The 14,254-nt window shown below is 36.8% G+C and overlaps 1 protein-coding gene across 8 annotated transcripts in view; it reads right to left on the bottom strand.

The window, feature by feature from the left end:
* Positions 1–14,254, bottom strand: part of Neo1 (neogenin 1) — a 178,869-nt gene that overhangs the window by 123,076 nt on the left and 41,539 nt on the right. For all 8 annotated transcript variants that reach the window (XM_028892477.2, XM_028892482.2, XM_028892483.2 and 5 more), the window contains exon 2: positions 3,474–3,791. In XM_028892477.2, the coding sequence (XP_028748310.1) occupies positions 3,474–3,791 (318 nt within the window). The remainder of the gene's footprint in view (positions 1–3,473; positions 3,792–14,254) is intronic.

Below are 14,254 nucleotides of genomic sequence, written 5' to 3'. Positions count from 1 at the left end.
TGAAGATTTTCAAAGGAAAGAAATAAAGATAAAATTGTCCAAATATCTATTTGGTAAACAAACAAATAATTCAGGGAAAAGGTAACTAACAAAGATAAACACAGACTCTAATGAAGCTAGGTAGGTGGAACTTAATAAATCAAAGAAAGCATTGTCTTCTAGTTGTCTTTTTTTTTTTTTAATAAAAAATACCCCCCTATAGGTCTTGTGAAAATGAGTAATTTAAAAAAGGATAAGCCCATAACAACATATGGGGATTTGTCAGACAGAACATTTCAAAAAGTTTCTGAATAGGGAAAGCAGATGGGTAAGTATAAGCGAAATATCAGGCAAAGGCTCCTCAGCTTCCTGGGCTCCAGCCGCCTCTGGAGAAGAGCAGGAGAAAAGGAGTGGGAGTGAGATGTGGAGTTGGCAAGAACAGATCGACACTGTCTGTATTTAGACCATGCCATTTCCTAACCTTTGAGTATGAAGCACACAGCCAGGCTACTCTCCAAGCAAAACAACAAAAATGTAATTTGTGCAGCAGAAATGAGACAACTCAGAGAAAGGCAGCCTCATATTTAAATCTATGAACTACCTCTTTGATAATCTTCAAAAACTTTCCTGCTTTTTGGCCATGACTAAAAGTAGTTCTGTTTGCAACCAAAAATATCTGTAGTCTTTTACAATGTCAGAGTTGGCAGTGTCTTTTTAAAACGATTTTTTGAGAACTTTTTAAACATATGATTTATAAACCATGACGTTTCCCAGTGAAGTACACAACTGAATATGAACAGATTGTGTCAGCATCTCCATAACCTAACTCTTTTAGCATCTCTAAAGAAATTACTCGGTTATTGTACTGCTGTCCTCACTTCCCAATCAATGTATTTTCTCTCTCTACACATGTCCCTATTCTGGGCACTTTGTATAGATGAGCTTGAACAGTGTAGAGTCATTTATGTTGGCTTCTTCAACTTATCACAATATTTTTACAGTTCATCCATGTAGTCATATTGTATTATGACTTCACTCCTTTTTACTGGTAAAGGATATTCCACTAGATGGAGATTTCCTATTTTGATGATCTATTCCTCATTTGGTGGACATTTAGGTCATTTCCACCTTTTATTTATTATGAAGAGTGCCACTATCAATAGTAGTCATGTACACTGTTGTATGGACGAAGGTTCTCAATTGTCTGATTTGAGAACTGGGTCATATGGTAATTCTGGCTAACATTTTAAGGAACTGTAAAATTGGTATCTTTTTAAAATACACATATATAGACAAAACAAGCAGCCTTTAACTGTCAGTGGAGAAATCAGATGGGAAAGTCAGAAAGTAGAGAATATTTGAAAGGGAAACCAACAGCTGGTACTGGCAGTACTAAAATTGGTTAAAAGGCAGAGTGGAGTGGCTGGTAGGATGATAAAAATGAGGCTAGAGGGGTTAGTGTAATCTCAGAAGAGTCAAGAGATCTATGATTAAGGAGCCTAGATAGTAACAATAAGGTGCAAGTGCTCTGATCCCCATGTGGAGAACAGACTTGAAGGGGAGCACAATGAGGGGGCAGACAAGCAGGTGTAGGCTGTGGTAGGCAAAGTCAAGGGTCATTTCAGGAAAGAGAAATTGGATCAATACAGAAAAACCAGGAGGCAGAATTCAAAGGTTCTGGTGGTGGGGTTTAGTGGACAGAAGAAAGACAGGAGATATGAAAAAGAGGCCAGAGAAGAGACATTAGAACATAAATGATAGGCAGGAGCCTGACCTGAATGAAATTATAGAGGATGTCAGTACACCAATTTACTTATCATACACATTGTAGAAATAATGGGGGAGGGGAGAAAAGAGAAGTGAAAAGGAGAATTAACCCACAGGGTTAAATTGAATCCCCCTACTTTTTTTTTCCACCCTCAATCTGTAATTGTGGGTGATTATTGTGTAGCTGGAGAGTTTTCTCTCCTGGTCCTGCCAAGCCCCAGCAGTCTGACAGCCCACTTATAAAATAAACACACAGATTCTTATATTATTTAAACTGTTTGGCGTAATGGCTCAGGCTTCTAGCTATCTAGTTCTTATATCTTAAATTAATCCATTTCTATAAATCTATACCTTGCCACGCTGGCATCTTCACATGCTGCTTGTCATGGTGGCAGCTGGCAGTGTCTCCTTCTGCCTTCCTGTTCTTTCTTTTCTCCTCTCTGTTAGTCCCACCTATACTTCCTGCCTAGCCACTGGCCAATCATTGTTTTATTTATTGACCAATTGGAGCAATTTGACATACAGACCATCCCACAGCATTATTGTAGCATTAGGCCATACCCAAATTAAATTTTGAGTATTTGACTGCAAAGACAAAAGGGCCAAAATCCTCTAAGTCAGTGGTTCTCAATCTTCCTAAGGCTGCAACTCTTCAATATGGCTCCTCATGTTGTGGTGACACCACCCCCACTACTACCCCCCATCCCCCCCACCCTGCAACCATGAAATTATTTAGTTGCTATAATTTTGCTACTGTTATGAATCGTAAATATTTGTGTGTTAGGTGAACCCTGTGAAAGGGTCGTTTGACAAACTTAGGGGTCACAACCTACAGGTTGAGAACCACTGCTGTAAGTACATGAGCATGAGATAAGAACCTATCACTCCATAGTGAGATGGAGTAGGAGATGTCTGACATGACACTGTCAGGTTCCATCCTCACACACCTGCATCTGACCAAGTAAGTAAAACTCGGCCCTTCACAAAACTACTTCATCTGGTACTTAAGAAATCCTATCTACAACACTAGTATCTACTCTAAAGCAGGCAGGAAGTATTTAGAAAACACCCTACTTCTCTAGAAACTCAATTTCTCTACATTTGCTATCACTTAAACAGAGGTCCTTTGAAAAGGAGCTATTATTTTCTTTTTACAACTTTCTGCTTTCACTCTGCCTTCTATAGTGATGTATTAATGACACTATAGATTTCTAAATAAATACTGTCCATTCCTTAAAGTTTAATGTACTGACATCCTCTATAATATTATTCAGGCCAGGCTTCTGCTTATCATTTATGCTCTAAACATCTCTTTTACAACCTCTTATTCATATCTCTTTTCTCTTTGCTGTTCACTACCCCACCACCAGGAACCAAGATTCTGGCTTTATTAAAGTTTTACTAAGCCACACTGTTATGATGTAGTAGGCTTTAAAGCCACCAATTTTCCAATATAAAACTACCTCTTTCGCTTAAAAGTTAAAAAGAAAAACCTGCTTAGTAGTTCTGATAGCAACTTTGAACCTTCAGACAAGCAGAAAAGGGTTAATTTATTCTGCACAATCCTAAGCAAATGAGTGTAATCACACTGAAAAGCATCTATGCATAACTGACACACTAAATGAATGACCTATTACCAATTAAGTGAAAACTACAGCATAGCACTTTTACTTATATTTAGACTTCATAAAATAGAAAACCCAACTCAATCACTTATCAGGACTTACCTGCTACCGTGAGTTTAGCTGTTCTGCTGACAATAGTTCCAAGATTATCCACAGTGGCCACACACTGGTAGAAGCCTTCATCTGGCTTATTGTGCTTGGAATGCACCACATTGCTGATGAATAAAGATCCATCTGGGAGAAGCTGGCGGCGATCATCTGATACTAAGTTTAAAAAAGTTCCATCTTTCTTCCATTCAATTTTTGGAGAAGGCTCAGAATATGCTGAACAGTTTAATGTAACAGAAGAGCCTCTAACTGAGAGTGTGTCCACGGGCTCCACCAGAAAATAAAATGGAGTGAATGTTCGAACGCTGGCTCCTACAAAGATAATGGAAAAGGACAAACTAAATAAAATTTTCTTCTGTTATTTTTTTTCTGTGAAAATAAGCAACATATTGAAAGATTATTATCAGATGATTGTCTTTTTAATATGATACACTATGGATGTCTGGTAAATAAAATTTACTGCTAAGAAACCAAATGACTCATTTGGAACAGTCTATTAAAAAAAAACAACTTGAGACCAGCCTTATTAAATATTATGAGTTGCTAATAAAGTTTAAGTGAGGATGGGAATGGTGGCACTCGCTTTTAATCCCAGGACTCGAGAGGCAGAGGAAGGAGGATCTCTGTGAGTTTGAGGCCAGTCTGGTCTACAGGGCAAACTCCAGGACAGGACTACACAGAGAAACCCTATCTCAAAAAATAACAATATCAGCCAGGCAGTGGTGGCACATGCCTTTAATCCCAGCACATGGGAGGCAGAGGCAAGCGGATCTCTGTTAGTTCGAGGCCAGCCTGGGCTACAGAATGAGTTCCAGCAAAGGCTCCAAAACTACATAGAGAAACCCTGTCTCAAAACAAACAAACAAACAAAAACACCCAAAAATAAAATAATTAACAATAAGAATAAAAAAAAAAAAAAGACTTCTTTGGGTGGAGATGGCTCAGGGGTTAAGAGCACCAACCGCTCCTCCAGAGGACTGGGGTTCAATTCCCAGCACCCACATGGCAGCTAACAACTGTCTGTAACTCCAAGGTCTGACACCCAAACACAGAAATAAATGCAAACAAAACACCAATGCACAAAAAATAAACAAATAAATAAATTATTTACTGGGTGGCAGTGGCACAAGCCTTCAACCCCAGCACTCAGGACGTAGAGGCAGACAGATCGCTATAATAAATTTGAGGCTAGCCTGTTTGGACTAAAAGCAAGTTCCAGGAAAGCCAGGACTACACAGAGAAACCCTGTCTTGAAAAACAAACAAACAAACAAACAAAAATTAATTGAAAATTCCACAATGGAGTTTATAATTACTATGTTCAAAGTTAAGTTTTCCAAAGAATGGAAAGGAAGTAGAAAACTTAAACAATTCAATGTAAATAAAGTATCTTTTACATTATTTATTTATATTCTTTTCCTATATTTTATATACATTTGCACATTTTCCTAGTAAGGTATTCATCCTCTTGACTTAAAAGCAACCACTGATGATAACCATCACATTTCCAAATACTCCCCTTTCCATCTGACTTTATAATTTTGTTATAAGAAAAGAAATTTTTCTGGCCTGGAAGATGGCTCAGTGGGTAAAGTACTTGCTTGCTGCAAAAGCATAAAAATCTAAGCTTGGAGTCCCAGCATCTAGATAAAAGCAGGGCAATACAAAGCATGCCAGGTGGTTCCCAGGAACCTGCAGGACAGCCAGTCTAGCCAAAATAGGGAGCTTTAGGTTCAGTGAAAAAAAATCTGTCTTAAAAACTAACACAGACAGTGATAAGGGGAATCTACCCAATATTGACTCTCTGTTCTCAAGCCAATGCAGGGATAGGCATGTCTACCTAGCTCTCTTTCTAACACACACACACACACACACACACACACACACACACACACACACAAATAATTTTTTAAAAGTTAATATTTTAAATTACATAAATTTGTTTTTCTTTGGCAAGTTTTCTTAAGAGTATTAAATTTTTAAAGTGTTTTTCAGATTTATTTTATGTGTATGAATATTTTGCTGCATGTATGTGCACCATGTGCAGGTACTGCCCACAGAGGTCAAAAGAGGGAGTCAGATCACCTGGAAGGAAGGAGTCATAGATGATTGTGAACCACCATGTCAGTGCTGGGAACCAAACCTGGGTTCTTAATCACTAAGTCATCTCTTCAACCCAGATCAAATTTTTTGCAAGCTTTATTCTGTTTTGTTACATTTGTGATTTCATTTTCTACATTTAATTTTCATCAAGAACTCATTTTGAGGTAAAGAGCACAGGAGAACTCAGTTTAATCTTTTTAAGTCTTTGGCTGATATTTAAACACATGAAGAAAAAAATTATAAAGAAAACACTTGCTATAAACTTTGTATCTTAGCCAGATAAAACTCCACCTTTTATTAAAAAAAACAAACAACAACAACAAAAAAAAACCTATTGTCCAATCGGTATGTTATAATTAGGCTCATCTTCAGCAATGTCTAACTGAAATAATGACACTAAGACTGTTATTTATAAATAATATTGTGAATTTAAGCTACACTAATCCTGTATTTTGAGTGACTGGTTCTAAATAAGTATGAAACAGAATGGCAGAAGGCAAAATAATAAACAGAAACCTTCCAACTGCTTAAAAAGTTTCCCAGCACTTAGAAACTTAGGCAGAGAGGAGAGAGGTGGCTCAGTGGTTAAGAGCACTGACTGATGTTCCAGAGGACCTGGGTTCAATTCCCAGGCCGTCAGGTGTCCGATCATGCCAGGATTTAAAAAAAGAAAAACAAAAAAGAAACCTAGGTAAATTCCAAACTACTCACTCTTCTCCCAAGAACTACAAGAGAGTGTTAGAAAAAGGGTCCAGGTCTCCATTCCCACATGATGAGGACTATGAAATGTATGTGTCAAGTCTTAAAATCCCTGGAAATTAATTTAGTAATCTTTGAAAAGTAACATTATTTTAGTTATTCCTATTAAAATGTCTACTGCATTAACTTTCTAGAACTATAGAAGGTACAAAATGATAGGTAAACTGTACTCCTACCTTCCTGTGTATTCCATCTACATTTCACCACCTGAATCTAACACAGCAACTCAAAAGGGACCACTTTATTAACAGGACAGTGAAAATAAGCAAGTTTAACTGTTTAAAATATATTGCATATATAAAGCACAAACATAATTTTTAAGAGCATTAGTACAAAACTTCTACCATTAAAAAAAAAATCAAAATAAGCTAGGCATAATCTCAGCACCTGAGGGGTAGAAGAGCTCAGAAGTTTAAGATCACCCTCCAGTGAGGCCAGTCCTGGACTATATAAGAGTAACAAAATCAAAATGATCGTAATAATTAGTTGTTTATATTTTAACACTGTCTTGCTTTTTATTTTATTGTGTTTAAAAAAAAAAAAGTTGCCAAGCAGTGGTGGCGCACGCCTTTAATCCCAGCACTCGGGAGGCAGAGGCAGGTGGATCTTTGTGAGTTCGAGGCCAGCCTGGGCTACAGAGCGAGATCCAGGAAAGGTGCAAAGCTACACAGAGAAACCCTGTCTAAAAAAAAAAAAAAAGAAGAAGAAGAAGAAGAAGAAGAAGAAGAAGAAGAAGAAGAAGAAGAAGAAGAAGAAGAAGAAGAAGAAGAAGAAGAAGAAGAAAAAAAAAAAAAAAAAAAAAAAAAAAGAAAAGAAGAAGAAGAAGAAGAAGAAGAAGAAGAAGAAGAAGAGTAGTAGTAGTAGTAGTAGTAGTAGTAGTAGTAGTCTACATCTAACTTCCTTCAAGCTCAACTTCCTCTGCCCCCTTTTGAGATAAAGTCTCAAGAAGATCAGGCCTTGAATCCTGAACTTATATGGAAGGTGGCTCTGAACTCCTGATTCTCCTGCCTCAGCCTCCCAAGTGCTAGTATCACAAAGATACCACAGCAATCACATTAAAGTAGCACAGTCAGGCATCAAAAACGTCTTTGAATTTAAGGTTCACAGTTTTCAGCAAATGTTGCTGTCTTCCAAAAGGTCTAAAATACCCATGGGAGTTCTCTGAAGTGCCTTGGGCTATACCTCAAGGCAGTTTGTGATCTGCTAGCTAAGGATTTATATTTTTACAGTATTTTTTTATTCAATCATATTCCTAACATCCTCCTCATAGAATGGCTAGGCTCCATGTCTAGATTATACAACAGATAATTTCTTTCTTTTTTTTTTTTTTTTTTTGGTTTTTCGAGACAGGGTTTCTCTGTGTAGCTTTGCGCCTTTCCTGGAACTCACTCGGTAGCCCAGGCTGGCCTCGAACTCACAGAGATCCGCCTGCCTCTGCCTCCCGAGTGCTGGGATTAAAGGCGTGCGCCACCACCGCCCGGCACAACAGATAATTTCTAAAGTCAAGTCCACTGGTTAAAATATTAATAAGTTCACAGTCTCCAGTCTAACTCTAGCTAATTAGCAGTATGTCTTTCTTCCATGCTAAGACTTAGTGACAGATGTTTTGTTTCTAAGTTTAGAGTTTCGTTTCTTTTTTCTTTCTTTCTTTTGGAGGGGGGGTTCGAGATAGGGTTTCTCTGTGTAGCTTCACGCCTTTCCTGGAACTCGCTTTGTAGACCAGGTTGGCCTTGAACTTGCAGAGATCCGCCTGCCTCTGCCTCCCGAGTGCTGGGATTAAGAGTTTCTAAAATATTATATAGAAGAAAAAGGAAGTCCAAGAAAGGCAAAATAATTTTATAGAAGAAAGGAAAGGGCCTCCACCTGTTGTGTGCCAGTTCTCAGAACTATGGTAATTAAGCAACCACAGTTCAGAAGCAGAGGATTTAAAAAGAAAAAGAAAAACAAAAGCCACAGACTTTAAAGCCTGTAAATAGAGATACTTGAACTGGAGGAAAAGAATGAATTTCAGATTGGAAAGATGACCTAGCAGTTAAGAGCTCTTTTTGCTCTTTCAAAGGACACAGATTCAATTCCCAGCACCCCTAGGGTAGCTCACAATTATCTGTAACTCCAGTTTCCAGGATCTGGTGCCCCCTTCTGGCTTCCTCAAGCACCAGGCACACATATGGTGCAAGCAAAACACTCATAAATATAAACTATACGTAAGTCTTTGTTTTTAAAAATAAAGACGAATTATTCAATAAATGTCACTGATATAACTGGTTATATGGGGGAATGAGATGCATTTATGTTTTTGTGTACTAACACTGTTCTCAACATTTTTCACATTTGCATCACTCATTTATGAAGTAGTCCTAGTATAATCTCCATTTCATAGAAGGCAGCAACACAGAAATGTTAATTGTCAACAGTCACACAGGTAAGAACAAAACCAGAGTCTAAGATCTCAAATACTACAGCATGTCACTGAACTCATCTATAGAAATTTATTCCAGACACATAGAAATATGTAACAAAAATCATAGAAGAAATTTTTGAAAAAAACAAAAATAACTTTGAAGCTTAGACAACTTTTAAAAATAAAAAACAAGAAACCTTACAAAAAAAGGAAAACAGATATGCTTTACTTTGAATTTAAAAAACACATAATTACACTTTTGCAAAACACAGAAACAGAGCAGGCAAGCAATAACTAGAGAAAATACAGGAGAGAATTTAAAAGTTCAAACTACTCAACAGAAAAATGGGTGAGGCTGTATTCCAAGAAAATCACCACAATATGTGGATATATCCACAATACTGGATCCACTCAGTATAGGTCAACAGTCCCCACCTGACTTAGAGCACTATCCAAGCAAAAGCTGAGCTATGTTTTCTAATTGGCCTAGAGTTCTGTGGGAAATGATAATGCCAATGAATGTAAATTATAGCTCCATGAGAATGTGATTACACAAACACTGAGAAAGGTAGGAAAGTGTGTCAATTTGTTACTACTGGTTACTGTGAAGGATCAAGATGGGAGGGTAAGGGAGTAAAAATCTCTACATATAAAATGGCTTCACGATTTTTAAAAATTCAGCTTACTGTTGAATGATCATTTGCAGAGAGCATAGAAACCCTTTTTAATAGATCTATTATTTCACAGTTTTCCTTTGACACTGCAGAGGGCTGAGACATTCCTGAGCTGACTTTGTACAAAAACTGCCCTGTACTTCTCCCCAGTCCTCACACTACATCTACTTTAGTCCACGTAGTAACACTTTACTAAGGCCAGAGTCACTGAACAAAATACGTTGAAATAAGCTTAATGGATCCTGTCTGGTATCTCCTACATTTCCAAGTCTTTACAAATTTCTCACTTCTTAATAGAATAGTTCTCACTTCTTGATAGACTACTCCTCACTTTTTGATAGACTATTTCACACCTCTTGATAGAACATCATCTTAGAAAAGGACAATGTCCATAGGGAATTACTCTCAGTTACACGCACCATCCCCAAATACCAACAAATCTAACTGCATGCCTCATACTAACTGTAAATTTTGTAATATCAGAGTAAGATACCAACACATGGTATTTTAATACCAGCAGAAATAAAACCCCTGCTTTTTTGCAGGAAGAAGTGCAGAGTTTAATAGCAGAAAGGCAGAGCAAGCCTCTTTATAAATCGACAAATGAAAGCATTGTGTAACTTTCTTCACTGCAGGAAAACTACCTCATTACAAACTAAAACTCTACTGTCAAGTGACTTCCTAGTTCCTTACACCTTAATGTTAACCTCCAAGCACTTAAGTTCTAGTTTTAATTAAAAATCTAAAACAATTGGAAAGTTAAAATAATTTTAACATTCAAAGGGCACAAATACATTTTTATTACCAATTATACACAGATATTGAGGAAGTGACAGATTTTCTCTACCATTTTACTACATAACGTTTTAGCAATTTCAGTCCCACAGTTTACTCTCTCTGCACAGCTAATTCTTCTGAAGACTGAATTTACCTTAAACACATCATCTTTTGTATCTTCAAACCATGTTTAACTTTTTCTGGGGAAAATATGTTCATATTAATCATAAATTTGTAGAGCAAGGAACTGAAGACAAAAGTAGAAGACACAAAACAGAAATGAAGAAATCCAAGATCTAGTTTGGGATTCTCTAAAAACATCTTCTAAGACTGAATGGGAATTATGGACAAAGTCTAAATACATAAAAATAACAAAATTTACTGAGTGTTCAGTATGCATCAAGCACTATTTTCAGGCTTTACATGAATTTTCTCAATCCACTTTGCTAATGGCAAGAATTATCATTTCTGATTTAAAACCTTTTGCCACAAAATTTTAAAAAAATCCAAATTAATTAAGCTAGCTGAACCAAGATCATAACTATTACATGTGTACTATCCCATATGGATAATAAGTGATATACAGCCATTAAGAACTTGAACTACAGCTAACCTTAATTAATATATATGTGCCAGGCAGTGGTAGTGCACACCTTTAATCCCAGCATTTGGGAGACAGAGCCAGGCAGATATCTGTGAGTTTGAGGTCTACAGAGTGAGATCCAGGACAGGTACCAAAACTACACAGAGAAACCCTGTCTCAAAAAAAACAAACAACAACAAAAAGATATATGTAAAACAGTAAAAACTACACATTAGATTTAGAAGAATGCAAAGTAATAATTTTATGCTTATGTCATTTTGCAAATATTTTACTTAATATTAATAAAATTAATCCTTTTCTTTTTTACTTTTCTAGGGTGGTATACAAAAAATTTTATGGTTTTGGCTTGTGCTATTATTTCTATTGAGAAAGGCCTAGTAGTAGACTATATTCTCCTTCATCGACACTTTAAAATAATCAAATTTTCTAAAGAAAAAAATCGCATTATTTTTTCAAAGGGTAAAGGGTTAACGGAATTGTAGTAGTCATTAGAAAGGATCCAAGCTAAGCTCATTCTTAGATGTCAGATGTAAGTAACTGGTCTACGAGATGAACAATGAAAATTAGGACTCTTAGCAACCATCAGCGTGTGATCTCTAACACCTACTCAGAAATGTCTACTTAGAAACAAACTTTTTGAGAAACTTTTCATTTAAAGTTTCTATAATAATTTGTTTTGATGTTTCAGATTGCTGAAGGAAAGGTTGCTGAAACAGAGGTCATTTGCAAATAATTTACTAATTACAAAAGCAGAACTATACCTTCACATTGCACAAGTCTGGGAAGGCACCACCTTAACTAAGGAACAAAATCCAGTATTGGCATTAATGGAATGATCTGCCACTGTATACTGCTGATGGGACACCATCCAAGAAACATAGGGTATCTTTATCAAATGTCTAACAAAATCGAAACATAAAGATGTAATCACAGAAATACAGAATATGAAACATTTACAAGACTATCTCCACTCTCAAAGAAAAACAAAAGCAAGGGGGCTATTCTAAATGAAGAGACAGACCAGTGAGAAAAAAAACAAATGCACTGAGTAGAACATTCTGGATTCTGAACTGCAAAGCAAATTTGGGGAGTAATAGGGTGGTTTAATTTGGGATACATTAGACATACTAGTAATTTTAACTTCCTTAGATGTGATTAGTGATATTGCTGTAGTCGCAGATTTTTATGAAGTATTAAAAAGTCAAGGGTCAATGACATGGTTCAATGGGTAAAAGTACTTGCCATGATACTGAGGACCTGAGTTCAATCCCCAGAACCCGTATAGGTGGAAGGGAGAGAACTGATTCCACAAAGCTGTCCTCTGGGCTCCATATGAATGCCATTGCAAAGCTCGACTCAGTATTATACAACCCAGTATTATTAAGTCACAATCTTGAAAATATCTGTTAAGTTATTGACTGTCCAAGCAATTACAATATACCAGAAACTTACAGCACACTGTATACATTTTTCAGGAACTAAAAACTCAATTCTAAGCTTTCATTGAGAAAGGTATAATTTACAGGAAAAAAAAAAAAAAAACCTTGACCTAACTAAAACCATAGACACCTACCTGTTTGGTTCTTTACCCTTCCTGTTGATCCTTAAAATCACTACATATAATTACAATAAATTCATTTTTTTTATTAAGTTAGTAAAACCTTCTGGTACTTACAATTAAAAAAGAATTTACCTGAAACCCTAGGTATCACAAATTTTTCCTAAGACTTAATATCACATTTGAAAGAGTTACAAATTAATAAGGTGACATATTTTAAGAACAATGTTCCAAATATTCTATTTCTCATAACCTACTGACTACCAAATGTAAACTAGAGCAATCTTTTTTTTTTTTTTTTTTTTTTTTTTTGGTTTTTCGAGACAGGGTTTCTCTGTGTAGCTTTGCGCCTTTCCTGGAACTCACTTGGTAGCCCAGGCTGGCCTCGAACTCACAGAGATCCACCTGGCTCTGCCTCCCGAGTGCTGGAATTAAAGGCGTGCGCCACCACCGCCCGGCTAACTAGAGCAATCTTGAGTGAGGATAGAAGTCCTTTATAAAAGATAATGGATGTATAACATACCTTTTATTTCCTTAATAAAAACATAATTTATTCTACTATTATGCAACTCAGCCCTATCACTTTTTTCTTCTATATCCACATTAACCATTGCTTCTCACTGCTTTTTTCTAAAGATGCTTCTAATAGCTCTTGATTACCATGGTTTTGATTCAGGGAAAATAAATAAAACACATTAAGAATAAGGACATTAAAAGGCTCTGAATAATAATCTTATTGCCATAGACCACCAGATAACACAAAAAGATGTGTTATGTTTTTAAAAGGGCATTTTCAACTTTACATCAGTAACTAACAACAAATGTTTAAGATTTGAAAGTCTTTAAAATATTTTATATATTTATTTTCCAGAAAGTGTAAAGATCTACTATGCATAAAAACCAAAAATTGTTTCTCTTATTGATTCCTGCTCTACCACACTAACCTATGCCCTATTCCTAACCCACTCCTATGCCCACACTCCACTCTAAGGTGGATGGCAGCAGGTGCTTTGAATGACACATAGTAGGTGTTATATACTAAGTATCTAAGTTATGGCCAGACCCTTGGGGCCTTTCCTAGAGTGTTTAAGGCAGAGGAGACCCACGATGATCTCAGCACACACAAACACTACCATAGAAGAGTGTCACAAGCTCCATGAAAGAGTGTATACAGGGTGCACAGAGGCCACCTGGTCTAGAGCTGAGTAGAAGCTAAGCAGTAAAAAGCAGAGCATACTCAGTCAGAGGACCAGCAGGGGCAGAAGCCTAGAAATAAGATGACAATGAAGAGCAAATATTCACAGAAATTCAAAATCACTTGGGCAATGCCAAGAACGCAAGAACTTTTATAATGAAGTTTGAAAGAAGTCTGACAAGAGCTTTGAAGGGCTTTAAGATGGGAAGTAAAGAACCCATTTGTGTTTCATTGAAACCCCCAGTTTTGCTATAAAACGCAGATTTACTTGAAAAGTGCAAGACTGGAGACAGTGAAACCAGTTAGGAAGCCATACAGTAATCAAAGCCGAAACCAGATGGTATTCTGCTTAGGAAACATGCAACGGACACTCTGTAAGAGACAGGCCTGTGTGGTGCAGTTAGGATGGAGCCACTAAGCCTTAGACAGTGAATGAGGGTAGAAGTGGGGATAAGCAAGTGTGAGAAAGGACAATGGAGTAACAAAGAAAACTAACAAATTTGTAGCATGGAGTGACTGGTCGTTGATACCAACAGTAAGGGAGAATATGTGTCAGCTATAACATAGGACTGTTATTAAATGTTTGTATGACATGGATGTAGAGGACATACAAGCCTGGAACTCAGAAGCACAGAATTAAGTTATGTGTTGAAACCATATTGCCTGGGGGATGGGGGGCAACAACACAACATGACATGACACAAG

The sequence above is a fragment of the Peromyscus leucopus genome, chromosome 7 (genome assembly GCF_004664715.2).
Source record: "Peromyscus leucopus breed LL Stock chromosome 7, UCI_PerLeu_2.1, whole genome shotgun sequence".
NCBI lineage: Eukaryota > Metazoa > Chordata > Mammalia > Rodentia > Cricetidae > Peromyscus > Peromyscus leucopus.
The sequence above is the reverse complement of the archived record's forward strand: the minus strand, read 5'-3'. Positions and strand labels throughout refer to the sequence as shown.